Source organism: Selaginella moellendorffii, unplaced genomic scaffold (genome assembly GCF_000143415.4).
Source record: "Selaginella moellendorffii unplaced genomic scaffold, v1.0 SELMOscaffold_33, whole genome shotgun sequence".
In the NCBI taxonomy this organism is placed as follows: Eukaryota; Viridiplantae; Streptophyta; class Lycopodiopsida; order Selaginellales; family Selaginellaceae; genus Selaginella; species Selaginella moellendorffii.
This window is the reverse complement of record NW_003314294.1, coordinates 786,217-811,360: the sequence shown is the minus strand read 5'-3', so window position 1 is coordinate 811,360 and position 25,144 is coordinate 786,217. Positions and strand designations below refer to the sequence as shown.

Here is a 25,144-nt window from a genome sequence, read left to right as displayed (position 1 = left end):
CATTGATTTGATGATCTTCTGGGCATGGTTAACAGAGCCTGGCCGAAAACTCTGGTATATGAGAAGGTGTCACAAATCCCTGATGTTGAGCTCTCACCGGGATGTATGTTTCAGGGCATCCTTCCGTATGATCTTGTTAATGACTTGGAAGGCCTTTGATTTTGCTGTCTCAAGCTAGCCAATGGCGGAGTCCTTCCTTGGAGCGCTGTAGCAGCTTCTTCGATCGAGGTGCTAAGAACTAGGCACACCATTAAGTTAGAGATGATCAAAGATCCACATTTACTACAACACGGCCAGCTTTCTAAGCCTCTTGTTGAGAGCCGGCTCAAGCGCAATGACTGGTACGTAATAAAAGCTTGGCATTTACATTCTCACTAACATGATATTCATTTGTATATAGGTGTAATGTTCAGTGTTTGATATCCGTTGAAAATGCACTTCTGAAGAAAATTTCAACCAAAGTTGCGAGTAGAGAGATCTGTCATGTTCATTACCTGTTAAAAACTTAGCGCTTTCAAGTTTCCCACCAAAGCTGCTCCATCATAATCACTGTGCTTAAAGGTTTTAACACACAATGCTATTATCAATATCATGACAACCACTACAGCGAAGTTTAGATTTGGCTTGATGATGATGAGGGTGAAGGACAGTTTCTATGAAGTATCTCTCCACACAACGAAGGGTTCCCCAAAAACATGGAGCTGTCAAATTTTGCAAAATGATGAGATGTGCGAATTAAGTTGTTGTATGAAGCATTAACTTCAAGAATGTCAACGTAGTTAATGAGCTTGATTCACCCAAACTAGCAGGTATCTCCCCTGAGAAGGCATTGGAAGAAAGAACAATGGACTGAACTTTGTTGAAGCCTCCAAGCCATGGTGGAATCTCACGCGTAGGGCCAGCCGCAAGATCAACAGGTAGCTCCCTCCATGTTCATCCCTCTGGAACCATAATCTGTGAGAAGGTTCCAAGTTGATAAGAACTGCAGCCTGAAAAGGGTGCCTATGTTGGGTGGAATCTCCTCTGTTAAGAGATTTTTCGTGAGAATTAAATACGTGAGATTGGTCATTTCCCCAAACTCTTGCGGGATCGATCGAGCTCATTGCGGTCGAGCCTCTGGAAGCCAAGATTCCTGCACAGCTTGAAAGCAGCTTCAGGAATGGGTCAAGAAAGCCTGTTGTATGCAAGAGATAAGCGCTGGAGCTGTGAAAGTGATCCAATTGCTGTTGGTATGGTGCCACTCAGCTGGTTGAAGGCCATGTCCGTTTGTAAAAGAGAGGACAAGTTGCCAAAAGTGCTGCCACGCGATTCATTTTGGTGAGTAAGAAATGTTTGGAGGTGTTGAAGTTTGCTGATATCAGCTGGGATTGGACCTGTGAGAGAATTCTGTGAAACATCAATTTCTATGAGGGAAGTGCACTGGAATAGAGTTGAAGGGATTTGACCGGACAATGAATTAGTGAACAGGATTAGAACTCCAGAGTTTTCCTTGCAGTTGATTGTCAAAAACCCAGCATGTTGAAGCCTTGATAGTCTTGCAAGCTCCAAAGGAAGGCTTCCAGACGAGGTTGAAAGTAACATCTAATATAACCAGCCTGGAACAATTGCCTCAAGTCATCAGATTATTTGGGATGTGTCCTGTAAGTTCATTGTCAGCTTCGCCAATTTTGAGGAGTTTGCAATTGACAATGGGATGTTGCCAACAAGCTGATTTCCCCACAGACGACTGAGAATGGACAGGTGCTTTAAACGATTGAAAATATCTGGAATAGTTCCTGTAAGAGAATTTGAGAAAGAGAAATCTCTTCAAGCAACGTGCAATTCTCAAGCTCCTTTGGAATGCTGGACATAAAGCTGTTGCTTGAGAGATTAATATATCACCTCCTGGTTGCATTGGTTCGAGGAGGATTGCATCACGTTGAGATCCTTATGTACCAGGGAAGATAAATAGAGACGCTAAAGTAACAGCAAAAGGGGGGATGGCTGGCCAAGAAGAGGTGTTACCACTCAGATTTAGATTGTAGAGATTGATCCCTTGAACATAATTCTGGTGATTGGGATGGCATGAAATCCCTGTCCAGTTGCACAGAGGAACTTCTTCTAACCAGCTACTAAGAGGATCAGTTTGCTTCAAAAGCCATCAAGACTCATGGAGAACCTTGCAGAATACCAAGAACAAAAACACAATGCATGGAGCATTGCAAGACATCGCTGTTAAACAATTCAGAGGATCTGGGCAGTTTATAAGGCAAAAGTTACTAACACTCTACAAGTCAAACACTCAACCTTGGTAACTTCACGATGACATTCGTTCTCGATTCGCGCTTACTTCAAATTCTTTCCGTAAAATGATGCTAACGATTCTCATGTTTGTAATTCAAGTAATTGCACACAAAGAACTAAAACATTCAAAACTAAAGCTTGAATTTTCGTGAAAAGCATTTCTTGTTTGATAGTGCCTGTCTTTCTCGACACATTCTTTGATAGAATCGCCAAGGACGTTGCAGGCAATGCGTGACCCCAACAGGAAACGCGTGATATCTCCACAGGACAAAAAATCACGGGTAGATCTTACAGTTCGTAGTACAGGTTTCACTCATAATATCATTGTTTTCGTTTCCCCATAGATCCATCTTCTTTGGGTATGAATTCTCTTCTCTTTGCATTCCTTGCCGTTGTATTTGGGGCTCCATCTCAGGTCAGCCCCACGCAACTTGACGGTGTTCTTGTGGAGATAACTTACCTCTCAAAGGCAAAGTCATTGGGCGCAGGTGAGTTTTGTTGTATGTAGTGCCAAAGTTTAAACCCGGGAGTTTGTAACATTTGGCTGTGATTTACAAGTCTGCTTGGATGGAAGCGTCCCAGCTTACCATATTGCGCCAGGAGGAGCAAACTGGCTCATTAGTCTGGAGGTATAAGATCGACTACTTACCATGTGAAGTTATGGTTGTGATTTTCAGGGTGGAGGGTGGTGTGAGTCCGAGCAATCTTGTGCTGCTAGAGCTGGAACTGCTCTGGGGAGCTCGGTCAACATGCAAGGCTTTGCAGCGTTTAGTGGTCAGCTCAGCTCCGACCCCAAAGTCAACACCGACTTCCACAACTGGACCCATGTTTTTGTGAGGTACTGCGATGGAGCTTCTTTCAGTGCCGATGTAGCTGAGCCCCTCACTCTACCCTCCGGTCAGGTATGAAGATATATCACAAAAGAAATGATAAAAGTTCTCTTTTTTTAGCAGGTTTTGTATTTTCGAGGCAAAAGGATTTTCAAAGCTGTAATTGATGAGCTCAAATCCATGGGATTGAGCGACGCCACCCAGGTATGCTTAAAGTTTGGTGTTACTCGTGAACAATTTTACCATGATATTTAGGTTCTTCTGTCGGGCTGCTCAGCTGGAGGATTAGCCACAGTGCATCGTTGCAATGAGTTGCAAAGCTTTCTTCCCCGAATCAAGCTCAAATGCCTCAGTGACGGTGGATTCTTCCTTAATGTGTAAGACAACGTATGCTAATGTTGAGATTTCTACTAAATCCTGTTCTTGCAGATCAGACATCAGTGGTAACTACTCAATGTCTAGCTTTTACAACAGTGTGGTGAAACTGCACCAGCTAGAAAAGACACTGGATTCCTCTTGTGTTTCTTCTAGAGCTGCCACTGAGGTAAGATTTCCATTTTTGTTGTCAGCAAATTGCAAATTTCTGAACTGTGATCGATCATGCCAGTGCTTCTTCCCACAAACAATGAAAGCGTTTGTCCAGCCTCCACTTTTCCTGCTAAACGCCGCATACGATTACTGGCAAGTAAGTTCCGATCGAATGATCACTGATCACTCGTTTGAATATAAATTGCCTGTGTGAATGCAGCTAGAGCACGCGAAAAAGATCCCAAGGGATCAATACCTCTCCTGTATGAACTCGCCGTCATGCCCGGCGGTGAAAAAACTCCAGGAATTCCGGACGAGCATGATCGGCGCTCTTTCAGCGTCAGACTGGAACTACAAGAGCTCGCTGGGAGTTTTCTTCGACTCGTGCTTCACGCACTGCCACGCCCGTGGGGACGACAAATGGAACAATATCCAAGTCAATGGAAAGGTAGAAAAAAGAAGGAACAATCTAAAACTAAAGCTGGTGTTGATGCAGTCAGTGTCGCAAACAGTAGGAGATTGGTACTTTGATCGCGATCCACCACAACTGGTAATTGATTGCGCATTTCCTTGCAACCCAACATGCATTCCAGTCTTCGATTGAAAATGTAGAGTGAGTGCTCTGTTTTAGGGATTTAGAATTTGCTCTGCTTTTAGGGTTCTTGAGAAACTTACATGTGCGGTGACCAGAAACCACATGCCCCATCACATGGGTACATAAAGCTGCAAATTTAATGCGCGAAAAAGCTCTCCTATAACTTGTTCGCGAGAAATTATAGCCACATTCTTCCTCCAAGTTTGCTTGCTTGGACGCTTTCAATTGTTTCTCCAAGTTTCTTGAAAGAATGAGGCTTGTGTTGTTCTTGATCGCGATCACAACGATCATACCGCGTACCAATGTAAGAACCCAAAACTTCTTTTATTTTTCTTCTTCTAGTTCTTCTTCTTCCTCTTCTTCCTCTTCTTCCCCTTCTTTTTCTTCCTCCTCCAGTGCTTCTTTCTTCTTCTTCTTCTTGATGATTTCTTTGGAGATCCACTGTGATCTTGATTGTTCGCGTCTCTGTTTCTCCTCCTCCAGTGCTTCTTCTTCTTCTTCTTTTTCTTCTTCTTGATGATTTCTTTGGAGATCCAAGAGACTTCCTGTGATCTTGATTGTTCGCTTCTCTGTTTCAGGGGCAATGCACATACATGGTGGAAGTTTCCACTGGCGATCGCGAAGGCGCGGGCACCGACGCCGACGTCTTCCTCCGCCTGGCCAACTCCGCCGATCAGTCCCTCAACTTCCAGCTCCAGCGCCCCGGGAACAACTTCGAGCGCAATGCCGTGGATCGATTCGTGGCCACCAACGCTTGCATCGGCCGGATCTGCAAGGTGGAGGTGACCCAGAACGGCAAGTACCCGAGCTCCTCGTGGTACGTCAAGGGCCTCAACGTCTCGGTGAGGCAATCCGGGAGCAACAAGTGCGTGAGCCGCGAGATCTTCACGATCGATCAGTGGGTGCGAGACCCAGTGATGGAGCGCGCTGGGAATGGATTCAAGACCAAGTATCACTGGATGCCGGCTTCCAATTGCGACCATGGAGCGCTTCCCAATCCTCGCTGCTAGAACAAATAAAGCTCCAATCCAGGGCCAAGCAAAGTCTTATCCTTGTACGTAGTGGTGTCAGTGATTGAAGGGGGAGGAAAAGAGAGATCCCGGGGAAAAACTCCCGGAGATCTAGTTTATAATAATGTTACTTTCGTGTCAGGGGAAGTTTATAGCGCTTTCGGATATGGACAAATTTTCGTGATCTTGACTAAGAGAAGTTCTCCAAAAGCATAAATTCCGATCCTTTGACAAGGATTCTGTACAGCGAATTTCCTCATGTTCTTGTTCTTGACGATCTTTAGTGTATTGTCTCCATTTCTATTTCTTTGCTGGGTACTCTCGAGGTCCGAAGATTGTGGATCCAATCCTCAGCTTGGTGCTTCCCATCTCGATCTGAGAGGAACCAGCAGCTGCAATCCGAGGTTAGTTGCAAATGAGATGGGGAAGAACTTGGGTCTGCGAGCAAAGGGAGCATCTCTTCGCCTGGCGTCGCCAAGAGAAGGTTTTAAAACAGCAGAATATGCTTGTATATTAAATGAAGTTAAGATTCCCTTTCCTTTTGCTTAAATAGATTTTAAAGCTAAGAAAAAAATTAGGGTTCATAAGGTTTCTCATGGAATTCTCGTACAAGTGGTGGTATTTTATACTTGCAACTATTTCCTTTTGGGAACTTCTATTTTACATATGCACCATTATTATCACGTTTGATTATCCAGAGTGGCATTGCCCACATGGTGTTTCTCACTGTCAAAAGAGCTGTAATGCGCTACACCCAAGTTACCATTGGGGCTCTTTGTCTACATTATATGGTCATGTAAATATTGGAACAAAATACTCTGTTATCCGATATTGGCAATTCCCTTGTTTGATTCCGTTTATATATACACTCCTATTACTTGGCTATGTGCTTGGAGGTGAGCTCTAGAAATACAACTGCTTACCAATTAACTTATTATTGTTTTAGTTGTCATTGGAGTTATCACAGGCTCTCAACACAAGCTATGCATGGTGGCTAGTCTTGTCATTGGGGGCGCAAGTGCGTTTGCAAGCACATATGTTTCAGATCGGTGGTGGTTTTTTGGTTTACAAGTAGTATCTGCAGTAGCACATGCTTCTACAGGAATATATGGATTGAAAAGATGGATCATAGAATATAGGGTGATAGATGAAGAAATCAGGAATGGTAATGAAGGGGGTCTGCTGGCTTTCTTACATATTTCACTTGGATTTCAGATTTTGTTTCCTCTGATCGACCCCATATGTGACCACATATATTCTGATTGGAGGTGGGGAAATAGGATGGTTTCTATTATGGACTTTCTTCTTGCCGTCCTATTAGTGGTGGAAATGGTTGTATTAGTTAGAAGGATGATAAGTAGCAGACAAGTAACTAATGTTGACACTTGAAAATAATAATATATCCTAAACTGGCCGCTGTCGGGCGGTGGAATTTGTTCACAAGGCGATTCGTCTGGGCATCAATTTCTCTCATGATGTGTGAATGTTTCCCCGTAAGTTTTCTCCGTGAATTCATTTCTGTTTAGCTGCATGATGTTTTTGGGGTGGGGCAAACCGTGAGTTTCTCTGCACTGGCCTTTTCATGCAGATTGGAGTTTTCTCTTTTTTGATTGTTTGTTTTTTCCCTAGAGATGGAGCTCATGCGTGGATTGATTTCTTTTCTTTGATTTGGTATCACAGTAATACTCTTGCGGAAAAGAACTTGGGAAAAGCTCTCAAGGCCATCTTTCACTACGTTCTGGACAGAGAACAGTCGACGTTGTTCTACCTCAACGATTCCTTGCACCTCAGAGTCGGCACCACTCAGCATGGGATCGCTCACCGAATCCAGTGCGGCATCAAGCACAGTACTCCGAAGTTATGCAAATTTTTTTTCTTTTATTTGTTTCTTCGAAGCTTGTGCCAAGATGGTTTAAAACATCGGTGATTCTAGGTTTTCAATAAAAGATTAGGGTGTTATTTCGTGATCAAAATTCTTTAGAACTCTTGTTTCCTCTGATTTTTCGTTTGCTCGATAGAAAGCAGCAATCTCTTTTCTTTTCTCTTTCGGATTTCATCCGATCGACGATTTTCTTCTTGCAGGTATGGCGCCGCGCTGCTCAAATCCAACCGCATTGATGGAAAGCAGCAGCAGCAGTGCTTCACGATAGCGGAGTTGGACGAGCTCGCCATGGAAAAGATCGAGCAGCTGTTCCGCTGCTGCGATCGTCCAAGGCTGCTGCCGCCGCTGCGAGCAAAGGGAGAAATCACGGCAACGTGATGTTTAGCGCCTTTAAACCAGCAGAATATGCTTGTATATTACACAGCTAAACAGAATATGGTTCGTAAGGTTTTCCATGGACTGGTATTTCATACTTTCAGCTATTTCATTGTGGGAACTTCTCTTTTACATATATACCATTGTTATCACGTTTTATCCTCCAAAGTGGCATTGCCCATATGGTTTTTCTCACTGTCAAAAGAACTGTAACGCGCTACACCTTGGGGCATTTATTCTTATTATTTCGCTCCTGCAAATATTGGACCAAAATACTCTGTAATCAGATATTGGTAACTCCCTTGTTTGACTCCGTATATATATACGCTGGCTATGTGCTTGGAGGTGAGCTACATTTAAATTTTAAAAATACAACTGCTTACCAACTAAATTACTATTGTTTTAGTTGTCCTTGGAGTTATCACAAGCTCTCAACACAAGCTATGCATGGTGGCTAGTCTTGTTACTGGGGGCGGAAGTGCGTTTGCAAGCACATATGTTTCAGATCAGTGGTGGTTTATTGGTTTACAAGTAGTATTTGCAGTAGCACATGCTTCTATAAGAATATATGGATGGATAAGATTGGCACATAGAAATTAGTCTGTGGAAATGAGAAAACAAAATTTTGCTGAGTATCTAACATTTGATGGTTGGATTTTTGGAAACTTTTTTACCTATGATCCCAATATATGATAGCATATATTCTGATTGAAGGTGGAGAAATAGGATGGTTTTTATGATGGACTCTTTCTTGCTTTCCTATTACTGGTGGAAATGGTAATATTAGTTATAAAGAGGAGAAATAACAGACGAATAACTAATGTTGAAACTTGAAAATAATAATATATCCTGAAATATCAATTGGAGCTAATGTTGTTATCACTTATTGGCAAAACATGTAGCAGCTTTGAAAAATTTAGCCTTTGAAAAAGACTTAAACACTAGCAATTTGGCTTTTTATGCTCCTAGGCTATTGCGATGGATATGTGATTATCAAGTTCAGGATGCCAAATTTGGTTTTTGTTTTGAGAAATTTATTTGTATTCACTTTTGTTTGTTTGTGAAAGTTTTGCAAAGTTTCAAAAACTTTTTGATTACTATAAGAGCAATCAAAACGTGACTTTATGTGATATTGCCATGGCATGAGTTTTATGGGATTATACCACATAGATGGCACATATGCTACCTTGTTAAGTAATTTGATTTAGAGTTTCAAAAGTATCAAAGTGTGAGCTTAGAAAATGGCAAGGCAACCATGGAGTTGGGTGGAGTGAAGTGTGGAGTTAGACATTGTTGCAAGTGCCCCTCCTAGCTCAAACAACATTGAATTTAATTGCCCCAATTTTCTTTTATGGGATCTCTCATCTAACTTAATTGACACCGAAATTTCGGCAGGTGGAAATTACAAGAACACTTGTAAGTTTTGAAGAGGACAACTTCATCACTACTCCTTGGCTCTATTCTCCACCATCACAACAGTATAGCAGTAGCAATTTTCCTCCACATTCTCATAGAAAAAGCTAAATTTGCACAATTAGTTGGTCAATCACAACAAACAATAAAGCATAACAATAACAAAGTCAATGATTGATCATGGCATGGGTAGTTACGCATAAAGTCACCCTAGTCACATTTGTAGTATTTTGGGTTCTAGTAGTCTTCTTATAATATAAATTTGCATCCATCTATATCTTGCTGCGAAATGTGAAATCCACCTTGATGCAATACAATCCTTTAGAAATTTGCAGCTATCTTATCTATTTTGCATAGGTGGCATATGCTCATCTATGGCCATGGCTTGAAAATATATGAGAAAAGTTTTTGTAAAAACTTGTAAACTTATAATAATTTTTAAAAGTTATACAACTTTTTATGAAAATTTATGAGATTTGACATGTTCCATATTTATAACATATAGGAGGACCAAACCTTCCTCTTCTCTTGCCAAATCCAGGCTCAAACTTAATTTTCCTTTCAGAATTTCAAATTTAGTAATTTCAAGCACCCAAACCTAATTATCATAAATGTTAAATAGGCCATGAAAAGAGCAAGTGCCAAAGTTTTTCTCTTCCTAAAAAAAACTCAATTTTTCTTTTGTGTAAAAAACATAAAATTTCTACCTATAGAAGAAATAACCCACCAACCATGATCTTTCTGCACTCTTGTATGTTTTGAGTGTAGCATCTAGCTCTAAATTTTTTATCTATGGGTGCATTGTTAATTTTCTTGCAATATTTTTTATTTTCTTCCAAGAGCATTGTCAATTCTTTTTATTTTAGATTTTGTGGCCACGAAAGGATTTAAGATTGTGGAGAGGATACATGAATATTTTTCTGAAGTCAGTGTATTATCATTAATAAGGACTGTGTGTAAATTTTGATTGCAATCCACCACAATTGGTGATTGATTGCACATTTCCTTGCAACCCAACATGCATTCCAACATTCCATTCCACGCGAGATATCAAAATGCCAAGAACCCTATCGCACAAGAGAGTCTTCGATTGAAAATGCTCTGTTTTAGGGATTTAGAATTTGGGCGCTCTGCTTTTAGGGTTCTTGAGAACCTTACATGTGCGGTGACCAGAAACCACATGCCCCATCACATGGGTACATAAAGCTGCAAATTTAATGCGCGAAAAAGCTCTCTTATAACTTGTTCGGGAGAAATTCTAGCCACATTCTTTCTCCAAGTTTGTTTGCTTGGACGCTTTTTCTCCAAGTTTCTTGAAAGAATGAGGCTTGTGTTGTTCTTGGTCGCGATCACAACGATCATACCGCGTACCAATGTAAGAACCCAAAACTTCTTTTATTTTTCTTCTTCTAGTTCTTCTTCTTCCTCCTCCAGTGCTTCTTTCTTCTTCTTCTTCTTGATGATTTCTTTGGAGATCCACTGTGATCTTGATTGTTCGCGTCTCTGTTTCAGGGGCAATGCACATACATGGTGGAAGTTTTCACTGGCGATCGCGAAGGCGCGGGCACCGACGCCGACGTCTTCCTCCGCCTGGCCAACTCCGCCGATCAGTCCCTCAACTTCCAGCTCCAGCGCCCCGGGAACAACTTCGAGCGCAACGCCGTGGATCGATTCGTGGCCACCAACGCTTGCATCGGCCGGATCTGCAAGGTGGAGGTGACCCAGAACGGCAAGTACCCGAGCTCCTCGTGGTACGTCAAGGGCCTCAACGTCTCGGTGAGGCAATCCGGGAGCAACAAGTGCGTGAGCCGCGAGATCTTCACGATCGATCAGTGGGTGCGAGACCCAGTGATGGAGCGCGCTGGGAATGGATTCAAGACCAAGTATCACTGGATGCCGGCTTCCAATTGCGACCATGGAGCGCTTCCCAATCCTCGCTGCTAGAACGAAGCTCCAATCCAGGGCCAAGCAAAGTCTTATCCTTGTACGTAGTGGTGGTGTCAGTGATTGAAGGGGGAGAAAAAGAGAGATCCCGGGGAAAAACTCTCGGAGATCTAGTTTATAATAGTGTTACTTTCGTGTCAGAGGAAGCTTTAGCGCTTTGGGATATGGACAAGCTTTCGTGATCTTGACTAAGATAAGTTCCCCAAAAGCTTTGCTCTCCATAAATTCCGATCCTTTGACATGGATTCTGTACAGCGAATTTGCTCGTGTTCTTGTTCTTGACGATCTTTAGTGTATTGCCTCCATTTCTATTTCTTTGCTGGGTACTCTCGAGCTCCGAAGATTGTGGATCCAATCCTCACGTTGGTGCTTCCCATCTCGATCTGAGAGGAACCAGATCTCCATCAATCGATCATTGACAAGACGAAGGAAAGGAAAAGAGACTAACCGCTTGTTCGAAGTCACCGGACATTCCCATGGAAAGCTCGCAAGAGCTCTGCGGAATTTCGAGTGCCTTACAGACGTCTTCTCTGCAATTTACAAGAGCCTGCCACGGGAAGAACAAAAAATTCGGACCAAAGGTTGAGATCCACGGAAGGAAGCGGAGCAGTATACCTTGAAATTTTCTGGCGTTGATGTGTAATCCTGCATACCGATTGTCATCAATCCTGAAAACTCCAAGTTCGGACAGTCCGCTTTGATCTGCTTCGCAAGTTCCACACACGCCGAAGGCTCAACTCCCGACTTTGCTGTTCAAGTGAATAGCGATCAGCTAAAGAAGAAAAAAGGAGAAAGAAGTTCTTACATTCTTCACCACTGGTATTTACTTGAACCAGGACTTTCAAAGGATTCCTTTGAAGGAGCGACACTGCTCGATCCAAGAGACTCGCCACCTAAAGAAAAGAGGGAATTCTCAAAACACTCTCAGCGGAAAAACTAAGAAGTTGTGACCTTGAAGTTGTCAATCCCTTCCACCATATATAACTGAGGAACGTTGGCTACGAACAGCAAGACAAAATGAGAGCGATCGATCACAATGGAAAACAAAGAAAGTTTTCCTACTCACCTACAAGGGATTTTGCCTTGTTGCTTTGGAGATGTCCAATAAAATGCCATCGAATGTCACTGGGAAGCTGCAAACAGGAAGATCAAAGAAAAGGATAAAATGATCTCCGTGATTTTAAGCTACCAATCTCACCTGTGGAGCCTTGTCGATGAATTCTTGCACGTAATTCTCCCCAAAATGCCGATGCCCAGCGTCGTATACCTCTCGAATCAGCGACACTGGCTTCGTCTTGCTCACTGCTACCACATTGACCTAGGAAGCGATCGATTTCAGCTATACGATCGATCGATCGGGCAATGCGACACCAACCTGGGAGGCCGATCGCCCGGAGCGCTCAGCTGCCACTCTCACACGCTCGTAGACCGATCGAAGAGCTTGCACGGCGGCAGCGGCCGGAAGAGCCCTAGCCGCCATGTCCATGGAAGAAGCAGCGTCCTCTCCCTCCATTGGAAAATCACCACAAACCTCGAGCGTACACGTGGCAAGTTTACAGCCATTGAAACCTTATGGCGACGGTTCTTTCTTATTCTCACAATGCTCTTCTTCTTTGCTCCGCCAAAACCCTCAGCGCAGATGATCCAGCGCGAGGATTCTTGTCGCGGCGATCGATCTGTGAGTTTCGGTGGGAGAAGGCGCGGCCGATCCTCGGATGCAAGCGGCGATGGCGCGGATTGGCAGCAGCCGCGGCAGCAGCGGATTCTCTTATGCCTGGTATGCTTTTCTTTCTTAGCGTTTGGAGCTAAGATTTCTTGTTTCCTGCTAGGAATTTCGACCGATGCCAGCGTTTTGGATCTTTCGGGCAATGTGATCTCTCTGACTGATTTGTGGAAGGATCGAACTGCTGTCGTTGCCTTTGCTCGGCATTTTGGGTATGACTTCTGTTTGACAAGAAGTCGCTTTTATTCTTTCTTTCTCTTTGATCATCAGGTGTATCCTCTGTCGCAAACGGGCTGATGTTCTAGCATCGAAGAAGGTAACGTATCCTTCCTTATGCTCTTACGATATATGCTTTTCGTTGCAGGAAGTGTTCGATGGTGCTGGTGTGTCGCTTGTTCTGGTCGGTCCCGGCACTGTCGACCAGGTATTTCCGTGGATCCATTCCGAGCTTGTGGATTGATCACAGTCACTCTTTCTTTAGGCAAAAGCATTTGCTAGCCAGACACAGTTCCCCGGAGGTATCTACATGAGATTTTTCGTCATCGCATTGTCTGATACACCTCTCGTTTCACAGAAGTTTATGCCGATCCAACCCATGCTTCATTTGAAGCGTTCCAATTCGTCTCTGGCGCGTCCACCATCTTTAATCCCAAGGTACGCAAATCCATCTACGCGGTTGTTAGCTGAACTTACAGTGTCAAAGGCTGCTATGCGAGTTATGGGAGCTCATTTAGAAGGCTATCGACAAGACTGGGGGCTCTCTTTCGAGAAAGATACTGTACAGAGAGGTGGCTGGTAAGGTCTCATTTCGTTCTAGAGCGAGACCTTTCGCGTGCTCGCAGGCAGCAAGGAGGAATTGTCATTGCTGGGCCCGGGAAAGATCGGTTGCTCTACGTCCACAAGGTTTCGTCGTTGTGCTTTTGAAGTTATGTTTGCTTGAATTTTTTTTCTTTCATACAGGACAAGGAAGCAGGCGACGAGCCCGATATCAAAGAAGTCATAGAAGCATGTTGTGAGAAACAAAACTTGTCATGATGTAAGTAATCGCTGTCCATTCCTTTACTGCTGCCTCATTCTTTTTGGTCCTTGCAGGCATATTTCTCGCTGCAAGTTCTCAGCCATCTGCAAGCTTTGGACGAGACCTCCGTCCGAATTCATGTAAGCAATGTTGGCAAGCAACACGCTCGCATAAGTTGCCGCTCTCCGGACACGAAGCACGTCTTGTCGGGAGCTTGAGCTTGTCATACGTATCCAACACTGGTAAACTGTCCGTTTTGAGTAAAGGCCGCGAGAATCGTCCTCCAAGAGATGATGTCCAGAAGAGGCGACAGATCGAAGAACTTGGCAGCGCGATCGATGTGTCCGTTGTGCGCGTAGGCCGAAAACATGGTCGTCGGGGATCTCCGGCATCGCATTGTACGCCTCGTCGCAGTAGCCCGACTGGCCGTACGCGAAGATCACCGTGTTCAACGAGACCAGGCTCTGGAGTGGCATTTGATCGAACGTAAACTTGGCTTCCTCCACCTGTCTCGCGTGAGCTGCGATCATCGCCTTCCATGCCATCGAGTTGCGCTCCGGCATTGATTCAAACACGCTCTTGGCGCTTTCGAGGTGGTCGGTTTGAGTGTAGCTTGCCACCATTGTCGTCCACGAGACCAAGTCTCTCTCTGGCATTGCTTCGAAGAGCTCCTGGTTTTGAGTGTATGCCCGTTTTGGGCATATGCCGCAAGCATGAAATTCCACGAAGCTAGATTTCTTTGGGGCATATTCGACTTTTTCCCTGTGTGAGTAAGCTGCCAGGAGTGAAGTCCACGATACAAGATTCCTTTCTGGCATAGTCTCGAAGATTGTTTTCAAGGACTCATTGGCATCTTGTCAGAGGTCGTTTTAGCTAGGGTTAGATTATTGGCTTTTGCATGGGCACTCCAACAGACGAGATCCCTTTCAGGCATTTTGTCAAATGCGTTTTTCGCTACTTCATTAAGTTGTGGGCATATGCAGCAAAAAGGAAGAACCAGGAGAATGAATTCTTGTCACATTTCATTGCATCAAAGGTGGACTTGGCCTGCTTTGGACTTTCAGAATTTCCATACATTTCGTTGCAAACAATGATATCCTTAAGCTGTAGAAAGTATGGAATAGAATTTCCGATATTGCCTGGACTATTGTATTATCTCCGTGTAGTTTCTTCACAAGTTAAAAGGTTTTGGATCTCAGTTCTTCGTCCTTCTTCGAGCAGCATATAGCACTCAAGACACCGGGAAAATGGTGGTCGTGTCTTGAAAATGGTGGCTCCCGACGGCCCACAAAGTTATAGATAAACCCTAAACTGATCACAAAGTAAACACCTTGGCCCTATCGGCAGTTAGTTCCAGACAGTGTTTGTGCTGGCCAAGCAACGGCCATAAAAAAGTCTCCAGTCCTTCCTCTCCACCTGCAAGTCCTCCAGAGCTCTTAAGAATGTAGCATTTCAGTAACCACAGCAACAAAACCGAACCACAACAAACTTTGTCACCGTCATTGAAGAGTGCAGGAGCATCGAAGAATGCAATCCATGCTTGTTCAGCCATGAACTCATTTGTGTGCACTGCCTGGATTACCTTGTCCAGCATGCTGAAACTGCGACCTGAATAATAAAGTAGAGATTTTGCAATCTCACAGGTGCAGCCACCTCCCAACCTCTTTATGACTATAGTGATAAGCCTCTCTTTTGGAACCTCTAGCAGGCAATAGATTGTCGCAAAAATAAATGTCTTAAACTTTCAGTAGATATTATATCAAAACCATGTAATTTTGAACATATAAATTACAATTATATTACAAAGAAAGGAATGTCAATTTTATGTAGATTAAACAATTTTTTAAATTTACATGTTATTTTTTATTCAACAATTAATACAAATTGTGAGTGTTTGGAATATGGAAAGGGAATACAGAAATGTGCATATCAATTAGCCCAAAAACCCTAGCTTATATACAGGAGCGAGTGGTCCGGATTGAAACTAATCCGACGGCTGCCAAAATCCCACTACACTAATATTAGTATACGGCATCATAGCTGTACACTTGGCCCTCACATCATCCCCCCCTCTTAGGATAATGGAAGACCATCAGGGTTCTTTTGTAGACGGGCCGGGATCTAGAGGAACATCAGGAGGAGGCATCGGCGGATTTGTAGATGGTATTAACTGCTCCTGATCCCTTTGTATGAAGTGTTTCAACCACTGCACATGCACAATCTCTGGAGGATCGGCCTGCTAGACGTCATGCCAAACCTCATAAACTTGTGGTCCAACTTGCCGCAACACCCGATACGGTCCTTTCCACTGTGCAAGGAGCCCCTTAGATAAACCACGTACCGTAAGATGGGAAAAACGGACTAACACCAAATCATCCACTTTGTACTCCATAGGTGGATGATGACGGGAGTTGTAGCACCGTTGTTGTCCCACTTGTATGTGGCCTAAGTGTTCGGCAGACTCCGCTCGGACAAGTGGAAAAATGCTTGTCAAATATTGATCCCATGACCTAGCATCCACAGCTCGTGGCAATCGCGAAGGTAAACCCAGCTCCATTGGTAATATTGAATCATGACCATATAGGAGTTTATATGGTGAAGCACCAACAGAACTCTGCACCCCAGTGACATATGCATACCGAAAAGACGGCAAATAACCATCCCAATCCGAATGCTGAAAGTTCATATACTTCGCAATCATCCCCTTGAACGTCCAAAAGAGCTGTTCCACCAGACCGTCTGATTGTGGATGATAAGCACTCGTGAAAGTGTGGCGAATCCCCAACCGAGACATCAAAACATGAAACGCCTCAGCCATAAAAGCGGGACCATTATCCGAAAGAATCTGCTCTGGACAAGAATGCTAGAACACCACTCGATTGAGGAGGAAGTATCCAACAGCAGTTGCAGAGGCATTAGCAAGAGCACCAACTTCCACCCAATGAGTCAAATAGTCAGAAGCAATAATAACATACTCATTGCCAGCAGTTGACCGTGGAAAAGGTCCCATAAGATCAAATGCCACCAATTCAAACGGACGGAAAACTGCAATTGACTCCAACCGTCCTTCCGCAGTCTGAGGGGGAGTATTACGAGCTTGGCACCAAACGCAACTACGCACATACCGGATAATATCACGTCGCATCTCCGGCCAATAAAAAGACCTGCGTAGCTTCTCAATTACACGACGATGTCCCATATGCCCACCTAAAACAGGAGAATCATGGTAGGCATGGAGAAACTGCGGAATAAAGATAGAAGGCACCACCAACGGTAAATGATCATCAGGATCTGTCCCCACAAAATAAAGAAGGCCACCTTCAAGACGATATTGAGAATGTAAATGCCAGAAAGGCAAGTCATCAGCAAGTGATGTAGGATTCTCAAACCCATCTCGAAGCCTTCGAATCCATGGCTCAATCTTTTGAGCCTCGCGAACCTCATCAAGTGAAGGTAGATCTTGCTCTGCACCTTGTGGACATTGAACGTCAAGTATAGCAACCGCCGACGGCACAGAATCCTCATCTAGAAAATCCATAAATGCTGGAACGACAGGCTCGTCAGAAACATGAGAAGAGAATGAAGAAGGAAGAGGAGCTCAAGAAAGGGCATTAGCATCAGCCATAGAACTCCCTGGGCAGTGAACAACATCAAAATCATATATCTGAAACTTCAAAGCCCATCAAGCAGTACAACCAACCAGGTTCTTTCGCTTTAATAACGAAGTAACAGCAGCATGGTCATCTTCAAGTAACGTCCGAGAACCATGTAGATATGCATGAAATTTCTCGAAAGCCCAAACTGCTGCTAAACACTCTTTCTCTGTCGTGGAGTAGTTCATCTCTGCTAGTTGTAATGTATGGCTTATATATGTAATGGGATGGCACTGACCAGGCACACTCGAGCTCTCTTGCATTAACACACCTCCAAGACCAATGTCAGAAGCATCCACGCACAAAATAAAAGGTCGAGTGTAGTCAGGATATCCCAAAACCGAAGGAGTTGTCAATAACTTTTTGAGATCCCCAAACGCCCGCTCACAATCCGGAGACCAGATGAAAGATGATATTGATGACTTCAGCAATGCTCGCAATAGTGCAGTGTGATCAGAAAGATGATCCACAAAACGCTCGAGATATTGCACCTTGCCCAAGAAGCGCTGCACATTATTCACACACTTCGAAGTAGGGAACTTTAGAACAGCCACAAGTTTGTCAGGATCAACTTGCAAACCCTCACGAGAAATACGGTACCCAAGATAAGTTGTGTCCTTGGATCCAAACACGCACTTCGACCGCTTTAACTTTAAACCAACATCGCGTAGCCGATCCAACAGTTTACAAACATCACGAACGTGCTCCTCCCACATCCCCTCCGAGTGGATCAAGACATCATTAATGAAGTCAGCAGTCACCTCCGGCATATCGCAAAGAACCTCATCCATCATCTGTTGAAAAGTTGCTGGAGCATTGTTCAAACCAAATGGCATCACCAAGAACTCATACAAACCAAATGGTGTACGAAAAGCAGTCTTAGGAATATCTTCTTCGGTCATCGGTACTTGCCAGTACCCAGAAGCAAGATCTAGCTTGGTGAATCAACGACTTCACCCCAGACGATCCAAGAGATTAGCAGTGTGAGGAAGAGGGTACACATCCGGGATCGTTACGTCGTTTAATGGATGATAGTCGATGCAGAAACGAATACTCCCATCAGGCTTCGTCACAAGATGAGGTTCACATGCCCAAGGACTTCGCGACTTTTGAATAACACCCTTCTCCAACATCTCTTGGACATTTGCATGTAAAATCTTGATCTCCTTTGGTGACCGACGACGAACAGAAACCTTGATTGGACGAGCATCCCCAGTTGGAATCGGATGACGTGTAGCAATCTTGGCTCCAGACGATAGGTCAAAGTCAAAGAGATCAGAATACTCCTTCATGAGCCGATCAACTGCTGCAACACAAAGATCGTTGGAGGGATTGGAAAAGGGAAGAGCAGAACAAGATGGAAACACAGGAGGAAATAGTGGGGGAACAAAAGTAATGGAAGCAGAGGTAGAAGTAGAGGGACAAAGAGGTACGGATGTGAGAGAAATGGAGGAAACATAAGGAAGTATGAGACAACGGGGAGAAGCCTCAAAGTCACACTTGGCATGATTGCGTTGCAACTAATCCATACCAAGAATGAGGTCAAAAGCTTGACTCGGCACCACCCGCAACGACTGCAACTCAAGCTCGAGATTGCCCACACGCACAACCAGGTCTGCCTCATCCCGTGCACATGCATGTGTACGGCCGTTGCCATAAAGAATGAAAACTGGTTCCGCCGCACGACGCAAGTGTAGATGACAACGTGTGGCAACAGGTCGAGCAATAGAAGATAAACTCGAACCTGTATCAACCAACACGGAGAAAATAATAGGAGACCTCTTGTTATAAAGATGAGCTTGAAAAGTAAACACTGGATGAACTGGTGCCGAGTGAACCCCTTGATGATACTCCCGAAAGAAAGATGGAGGGGTCACTGACTTATTCGTGCAAGGTCCCTCCATTACTCGCGCGACTCCTCATTTCCCGGATTCATCTCGGTGTCCAAACCTTCCACTGCAGCAGCACCAACGGGACGTTGTTGACGCCAAGGTCTCCACCCAGGAAATGGAGGTCGCCAATCTGGAAAGCGCCGACAACGCCGATAAGTATGACCAACTTCATCACACACCCAGCAACGAACATCACGGCCACGACCACGTTCTCGTCCTTGTCCTTGGACTCGAGTAGCAGCAGCATCAACCTCCATGGGAACAGGACCATCACTCATAGAAAGTGGAGTGGAAGGACGTGCAGCGAGAAGTGGAAGAGGTGACGTCTCATAATGTTGTGCCAAGCGAAGAGCATCGTCAAGGGTGGCAGGAGCAAGTGCATGCACAAGGCCGACAAGATCTTGACGAAGTGCTGGCCACAACATTCCTAGCTTGATCCGCTCTGACATATTGGGCTCCGCACAAAGCAAAAGACTTCGGAAACGAACGCCAAATTGCATCACCGACTCAGATGGCCCTTGGCGAAGACGATGCAATTGTTGGAAGGCATCGTCACAATCATCGGCATGTCCGAAGGCGCGTTTGAAGACGTCAGGAAGAACACTCCAATCCTCACGAGTGGCCGCACTCAATCCATTGTACCACTACAACGCCGTCCCTTGGAGACACGTGGGAAACTCACGTAAACGTCGAGCATCATCCCAAGAATGATATATGGCAATCACCGTGAAGTGATCGAACCAATGGTACACATCATCCCCGGGATTCCCACGAAAGAACTCCAGCCGAACGCGAGGATTGGCACCAAGAGCAGGAGGAGTTGGACCACGTGCCGTGAATGTCACCATCAATTGAGTTTGGTTGTTCAATTGCAAGTGCATAGCATCAAGCAATTGGACCAACTGTTGCTCGAGAGTCAAAGGAGGAGATTGCTGATCTGCCATGGAGACGAATGAAAAAGAAAGAGCAAAAGAAGAGAAATGACAAAAAGCTAGAAGGAAATGGTCGATCTAGATAATGCAAAAAGCTAGATCTAAACCAAAATCCTGAAAGAAAAGAACAAAAAGAAGGAAATGGAAAAAGCTAGATCTAGACAATGCAAAAGCTAGATCTAAACCAAAATCCCAAATCCAAGCACCCCTCAAGGACAATCAAAGGTGCCCCTCAACTCCACCAATGTGAGTGCTTGGAATATAGAAAGGGAATACAGAAATGTGTATATCAATTAGCCTAAAAACCCTAGCTTATATACAAGAGCGAGTGGTCCAGATTGAAATTAATCCGACGGCTACCAAAATCCCATTATGCTAATTTTAGTATACAGCATCGTAGCCATACATTTGGCCCTCACAACATAAACTATATTCATTACTCATGATCATGTGAAACTCTAAGCATGATTTTGTAAGGATAAGCATAGGCTTCTATCATCATTGGAAATATATATAAATCTTACAATTATTTTATATTAGTAATATATTTTTCCTATTTAATGACACTTTAAATTTATTTATTATTTTTAAATCCAGCATTTAATATTATTAATTATAGTTATCCTTATATTTATATATTTGATATTTTGTTATAAAAAATAGAGAAATATATTCTATATGCAGTCCTAATCTAGGTGGTCACCAAATAAAAAATCAATTTTTTTAATATAATCTAGATGTAAAATAAAAATTATTAAAGCATGCTTCAATGAAATAAATTAAGTAAAATTTTTTTGGTTGAATTTTGTTTTATTTTTAATTTTTGTATAGCCCCTTTTACATTTTTTAGCAAAAGGTAAGTAAAACAAAAGTTGAGCTATTGATTTGATATTTGTCCTTCTGATTAAATCATACACCTAAATTTGACAATTATAATTATTCTACCAAGAATAATTTTTTGTAAATTTTTATAATTTAGCAAATATTTATATTATTTATTAAGTCAATACTTTCGTAAAAATCTTGAAATTGATGATTAAAATAATTTTTACCATCTTATTTTGAGTAAATATATTATTTATCCCCATACAACATTTATGCTTAAAGGTGTAAAAATAAATTAATTAATAAAATAAAAAGAATATATAACACAATGATAAAAATTATAAATAAAAATATTTAAAACTCTATATTTATTTTTATAATGTTTTAGATCACTTCTTTCTAGATATCTTTAAAAGTAGTTACAAATATGTTTTTACAAAATTATATTTTAAAAATTTAAAAGTTATATTTGGTCATATAAACTACTAAGTTTTCCTTAAATAAATAAGATATTATAATTTACTTGTTCTAAATATTGTTTATTTATAATTTATTTTATGACCATACTATTATCTTATTATATATTTTTTCTTACATTAGTTTTTTTTATAATATTTATAAGTATATATAGGTAAGTATAAATATATATATGGTTTATGATTAGCTTCTCAAACACTTGTTGGTATCAGAGTGATGTTTTAGAATAAATTGTTCATTGCAAAAAAAGAATCTGATGCTAAATGAAAATGATGTCAAAACCTCTTCAACACTTTATTGACAACATCATAAAAAAAAATTTTCTTTAATTTCTCATGCAAAGTAAGTTGTGCTTATTGATTATTAATATTCAAAGTTATTAAAACTATCTAATAAATTTATTAAAAATATTTATCACTATTGACATTTGACATAGAGTTATATTTTGGTAGTTGGTTAGAATCAATTATGACAATTTTATGAATTTGGTTTTATGAAATAAGTTAATTTTCATTTCACTATTCAAATGAGAATTTTATGTTGCTTGAAATGATAAATATAAAATTTTTTAAAGCTAAAAAGTTTAGATGTGGATTATTTTCTTGCTAAAGAACACTCTTTGGACAAAATATTTTCCCTGAATTCTGGAACTTACTTCTCGCCACTAAAAATAAATATCTTAAACTCTCAATAAATATTATATCAAAACCAAGTAATTTTGAAGATATAAATTATAATTATTTTATCAAAGAATCAAGAGCAGGGAATAAACTTAGAGGAGGGTGAGGAAAAGAATTTGGACTTGGGCTCAGATGGGCACCACTTCAATGATGATTTAAAGAAAGATTTTAGGGACGAGGATAATGGTTAAAATTTGAATATCGTCATTACTTACTATGTCAACTAGATGAAGTAGAAAGTGATACAATTAGGCAAAAAAAATATTACTAAGCTTTTTAAAATGTTTTCAAGCTCGGCTAAGCAAGCTCAAAAACTGTTAATAGTGGACGTACAGGGCAATCATAAATTTAATTGAACATGAATATACTTAAATGAAAATTAATTAAGTAAATTTTCAGATTTTATTTTAGTTAGATTTTGTTTTATTTCCAATTATTGTATAGCCCCTTTTACATTTTTTAACAAAAGCTAAGTAAAAAAAATGTTGAGCTATTGATTTGATATTTGTTCTTCTGATTAAATCATACTTCTAAATTTTATAATTATAACTATTCTACCAAAATTAATTTCTTGTATATTTTTATAGTTTATTAGATATTTTATATTATTTATTAAGTCAGTACCCTTGATAAAATTTTGAAATTAATGATTAAAATAATTGTTGCCATATTATTTTGAGTAAATATATTATTTATCCCCATTCAACATTTATGCTTAATATTGTAGAAATAAATTAACTAATAAAATAAACACAATATATATCATAATGATGAACATTATAGATAAAAATATTTAAAACTCTATATTTATTTTTATAATGTTTTAAATCACTTATTTTTAAATATCTTTAAAATTAGCTACATTAACTTTTTTTTATAAATTATATTTTAAAAAATATAAGAGTTGTGTTTGGTCAAATAGACTACTAAATATTCCTCCAATATATAAAGTATATACCTTAATAGTTTATAATATTAAATTATTAAGGTATTGTAATTTACTTGTTCTAAATATGGTTCATTTAATATTTATTTTATGACCATTCTATTATCTTATTTTGATATTAATTTACTTTTTTCTTACTTTAAGTTTTTTTATAATGTTCATAAGTATGTATAATAATTGAACTAGAATATTATTAATCCACCATAGATTTCATCTATTCAAACCTTACATAGTTTTGTATAAAGGATATCCATAGCCAACCAAAAATACTTAGAATAGCCTACCTATAACTGCTAACACTTTTTAAATTCTACATACTCGTCTCATATTGGAGATATGGAAGTTGTCCTATTTGTGCAACTTACAATGCCTTACTTTCTGAAAGTACACAATTATTGATTGAGTTTAAACAAAGCTTACTTGATCTCTGAATCCCAACATAAGCAATGCATCTTAAATCCTTGTGGCACTAAGCTTGATTTTTTCTTGTATTTCTTCAATATCTTTGACTAAATCCTACTTACATACAAACAAAGCCGTTTTTAAACATAAGTTTCATCATTAGGGCATGTAGCCCAGATGGTAGAGTGGTTGATTTGCAATCGACAGGTACCCATCTTCATAAGTTTTTATTAGTTTAAACAAAAGATACTTGTTAAAACTATATTCTTTTTTTTCGTACTCCAAGCCGTTAGATCCATAACGCTGGGTTTATCATTTTAGGGTTAGGGCTTTAGCAAAGCGACCGCGATGGAGATCGCCTCGTCTACGGCTTTGGCGCTGCATGCGCTGGGAAGAGCTTCCAGAATGCCTCTGCCGGCGGCAGTGCGGAGCTCCAGGAGGCTTGAGATTTCGTCTCCCGGATCGATCAGGTTTGCTGCGCCAGACAGTAGCGGACGAAGGCGATCGCTGTCGAGATCGCGGCCGCAGTGCTCGCGGCTTCCATCGGCGGTGGAAGAGAGGTCTCTGAAGGACAGGGTTCGCAGAATCGCGGCTTTGTTCTTGGGGAGCTCGGCCCTTTTGCTCGCGGCGGGCATGAATTCGTGTAGAGTTGCCAGGGCGGAGGAAGCCATAGCCAGCGCTAACGAGAATGTGGCCACTACCACGGCTGTGGAGCAAAAAGAAGGCGCTCCAGAGAAGAAGAAGACTTTGAGGAGGAGAACGCAGGAGGAGGAGGAGGAGATCTTGGATGATCTCACTCGGCTCCACGGATTCATGGAGAAGAGGGACATGCCAGCGGCGATCAAGGTCCTTTCCAAGCTCATCGACATGAATCCGTCGCAGCTAGAGTTTAGATTCATCCGCGGCCACGCTTATGAGTACATTGGAGATTTGGACAACGCTCTCAAGGAGTTTGAGGATGCCGTGAAGGTGGACCCTCTGTCCCTTCGAGCACTCCAAGTAAGCTTTAGAGAACTTTCTCTTTTGCAAGGAGTGATTTTTTGTTTGTTTGTCTCTTGCTCTTGACAGGGCCTTGCGTTGGTTCTCAAGAAGCAAGGCAAAGACATCGATTTCATCCAGAAAATCGTGGAGGACGCCGCGGCAAAGGCCACCGAAGAGGACAGGCCCAAGGACGCGAGGAACTTCCGGATGCTCAGAGGCCAGCTCCTCACTCTCAAGGTAAAGATCCATTTCTAGATCAAAGAAACCTCTCATCTCTTCAAGCTTGCGTTCGTCCAGGAAGAATTGCCACAAGCTCTGGAACTCTACGAGCAGCTGAGCAAGGAGGATCCGACAGACTTCCGTCCACACGTCTGCCAAGTAAAAAAGGCTTTTCTCTTTTTCTTGTTCTTCCTTCTCGGTTGTAAAGTTTGCCAAACTGGTGATTCGATTTCCAGGGGCTGGTTTGCTGCATGCTGGGAGAACTAGATCAAGCCGAAGAACACTTCAGCAATTTTGAGAAGTACTGCCCGCAATACTACGAAGGTAGGGAGGCGATCGAGGAACTGGTTAACAGGGCACGAAGCGATGCCAAGCAGCGCATGGAAGAAGAAAGCTCCAAAGTAGCGACCCAATCTTAAAGCTGGGATAAAATGGAAACCATGGAAAGAAATTTTGCTCGTATCCATAAGAGATTGTTAACCTGCATTAATTGTCACTAATTGAGTTTAGTGATAAATAATTAGATTTATAAGCTA

The 25,144-nt window shown here is 41.8% G+C and overlaps 7 protein-coding genes across 8 annotated transcripts in view; 5 read left to right on the top strand and 2 right to left on the bottom strand.

The window, feature by feature from the left end:
* Nucleotides 1–5,463, top strand: part of LOC9638973 (pectin acetylesterase 5) — an 8,846-nt gene extending 3,383 nt beyond the window's left edge. The window contains exons 4-14 of the mRNA XM_002977192.2: nt 36–103; nt 2,628–2,771; nt 2,842–2,912; nt 2,961–3,185; nt 3,237–3,317; nt 3,369–3,490; nt 3,543–3,657; nt 3,721–3,798; nt 3,862–4,089; nt 4,138–4,540; nt 4,815–5,463. Coding sequence (XP_002977238.2) covers nt 36–103; nt 2,628–2,771; nt 2,842–2,912; nt 2,961–3,185; nt 3,237–3,317; nt 3,369–3,490; nt 3,543–3,657; nt 3,721–3,798; nt 3,862–4,089; nt 4,138–4,245 — 1,240 coding nt within the window. The 3' untranslated portion in view covers nt 4,246–4,540; nt 4,815–5,463. The remainder of the gene's footprint in view (nt 1–35; nt 104–2,627; nt 2,772–2,841; nt 2,913–2,960; nt 3,186–3,236; nt 3,318–3,368; nt 3,491–3,542; nt 3,658–3,720; nt 3,799–3,861; nt 4,090–4,137; nt 4,541–4,814) is intronic.
* On the top strand, nt 4,450–11,138 carry LOC9638678 (lipoxygenase homology domain-containing protein 1). Of its 2 annotated transcripts, XM_024682128.1 has the most exons (3): nt 4,450–4,474; nt 10,226–10,291; nt 10,429–11,138. In XM_024682128.1, the coding sequence occupies exons 2-3, from the start codon at nt 10,238–10,240 to the stop codon at nt 10,858–10,860; spliced, it is 486 nt and encodes a 161-aa protein (XP_024537896.1). In that variant the 5' UTR covers nt 4,450–4,474; nt 10,226–10,237; the 3' UTR covers nt 10,861–11,138. The 2 variants fall into 2 exon arrangements, with proteins under 2 accessions (XP_024537896.1, XP_002977236.1); XM_002977190.2 differs by lacking the exon at nt 4,450–4,474 and having other exon boundaries at nt 10,097–10,291.
* Nucleotides 4,487–5,246, top strand: LOC112348820 (lipoxygenase homology domain-containing protein 1-like). Its single transcript, XM_024682046.1, has 2 exons — nt 4,487–4,540; nt 4,815–5,246. Exons 1-2 carry the CDS (start codon nt 4,487–4,489, stop codon nt 5,244–5,246), a joined length of 486 nt encoding a protein of 161 aa, XP_024537814.1.
* On the bottom strand, nt 11,058–12,406 carry LOC9638971 (pyridoxal phosphate homeostasis protein). The gene is made up of 8 exons (XM_002977047.2): nt 12,236–12,406; nt 12,059–12,178; nt 11,927–11,993; nt 11,812–11,858; nt 11,666–11,753; nt 11,476–11,609; nt 11,309–11,407; nt 11,058–11,243 (listed from the first exon to the last, which is right to left on the bottom strand). The coding sequence occupies exons 1-8, from the start codon at nt 12,371–12,373 to the stop codon at nt 11,169–11,171; spliced, it is 768 nt and encodes a 255-aa protein (XP_002977093.2). The 5' UTR covers nt 12,374–12,406; the 3' UTR covers nt 11,058–11,168.
* Nucleotides 12,407–12,417: 11 nt separating this feature from the next.
* On the top strand, nt 12,418–14,200 carry LOC9638970 (thioredoxin-like protein AAED1, chloroplastic). Its single transcript, XM_002977189.2, has 10 exons — nt 12,418–12,637; nt 12,690–12,795; nt 12,854–12,899; nt 12,948–13,007; nt 13,065–13,101; nt 13,158–13,237; nt 13,287–13,378; nt 13,426–13,486; nt 13,544–13,619; nt 13,676–14,200. Exons 1-9 carry the CDS (start codon nt 12,433–12,435, stop codon nt 13,616–13,618), a joined length of 762 nt encoding a protein of 253 aa, XP_002977235.2. The 5' UTR covers nt 12,418–12,432; the 3' UTR covers nt 13,619; nt 13,676–14,200.
* Nucleotides 13,643–14,419, bottom strand: LOC112348819 (pentatricopeptide repeat-containing protein At4g02750-like). The gene has a single exon (XM_024682045.1). It carries the CDS (start codon nt 14,417–14,419, stop codon nt 13,643–13,645), a length of 777 nt encoding a protein of 258 aa, XP_024537813.1.
* A 9,324-nt stretch (nt 14,420–23,743) lies between these two features.
* LOC9638969 (protein SLOW GREEN 1, chloroplastic) lies at nt 23,744–25,144 on the top strand. The gene is made up of 4 exons (XM_002977188.2): nt 23,744–24,407; nt 24,477–24,626; nt 24,687–24,767; nt 24,845–25,144. Exons 1-4 carry the CDS (start codon nt 23,757–23,759, stop codon nt 25,025–25,027), a joined length of 1,065 nt encoding a protein of 354 aa, XP_002977234.1. The 5' UTR covers nt 23,744–23,756; the 3' UTR covers nt 25,028–25,144.

Excerpts from the sequence above, each read along its gene's own strand:
- LOC9638971 (XM_002977047.2), bottom strand. The coding sequence starts at position 12,373 with ATGGAGGGAGAGGACGCTGCTTCTTCCATGGACATGGCGGCTAGGGCT. Across the intron at positions 12,179-12,235 it reads CCGGGCGATCGGCCTCCCAG|GTCAATGTGGTAGCAGTGAG; the intron begins GTTGGTGTCGCA and ends ATCGCTTCCTAG. Across the intron at positions 11,244-11,308 it reads CCGGTGACTTCGAACAAGCG|ATCGAGATGGGAAGCACCAA; the intron begins GTTAGTCTCTTT and ends GGTTCCTCTCAG.
- LOC112348820 (XM_024682046.1), top strand. The coding sequence starts at position 4,487 with ATGAGGCTTGTGTTGTTCTTGATCGCGATCACAACGATCATACCGCGT. Across the intron at positions 4,541-4,814 it reads CGATCATACCGCGTACCAAT|GGGCAATGCACATACATGGT; the intron begins GTAAGAACCCAA and ends TCTCTGTTTCAG.
- LOC112348819 (XM_024682045.1), bottom strand. The coding sequence starts at position 14,419 with ATGCCAGAAAGGAATCTTGTATCGTGGACTTCACTCCTGGCAGCTTAC.
- LOC9638970 (XM_002977189.2), top strand. The coding sequence starts at position 12,433 with ATGGCGACGGTTCTTTCTTATTCTCACAATGCTCTTCTTCTTTGCTCC. Across the intron at positions 13,379-13,425 it reads ACTGTACAGAGAGGTGGCTG|GCAGCAAGGAGGAATTGTCA; the intron begins GTAAGGTCTCAT and ends GCGTGCTCGCAG. Across the intron at positions 13,487-13,543 it reads GGTTGCTCTACGTCCACAAG|GACAAGGAAGCAGGCGACGA; the intron begins GTTTCGTCGTTG and ends TCTTTCATACAG.
- LOC9638969 (XM_002977188.2), top strand. The coding sequence starts at position 23,757 with ATGGAGATCGCCTCGTCTACGGCTTTGGCGCTGCATGCGCTGGGAAGA. Across the intron at positions 24,408-24,476 it reads TGTCCCTTCGAGCACTCCAA|GGCCTTGCGTTGGTTCTCAA; the intron begins GTAAGCTTTAGA and ends TGCTCTTGACAG. Across the intron at positions 24,627-24,686 it reads GCCAGCTCCTCACTCTCAAG|GAAGAATTGCCACAAGCTCT; the intron begins GTAAAGATCCAT and ends GCGTTCGTCCAG.
- LOC9638678 (XM_024682128.1), top strand. The coding sequence starts at position 10,238 with ATGAGGCTTGTGTTGTTCTTGGTCGCGATCACAACGATCATACCGCGT. Across the intron at positions 10,292-10,428 it reads CGATCATACCGCGTACCAAT|GGGCAATGCACATACATGGT; the intron begins GTAAGAACCCAA and ends TCTCTGTTTCAG.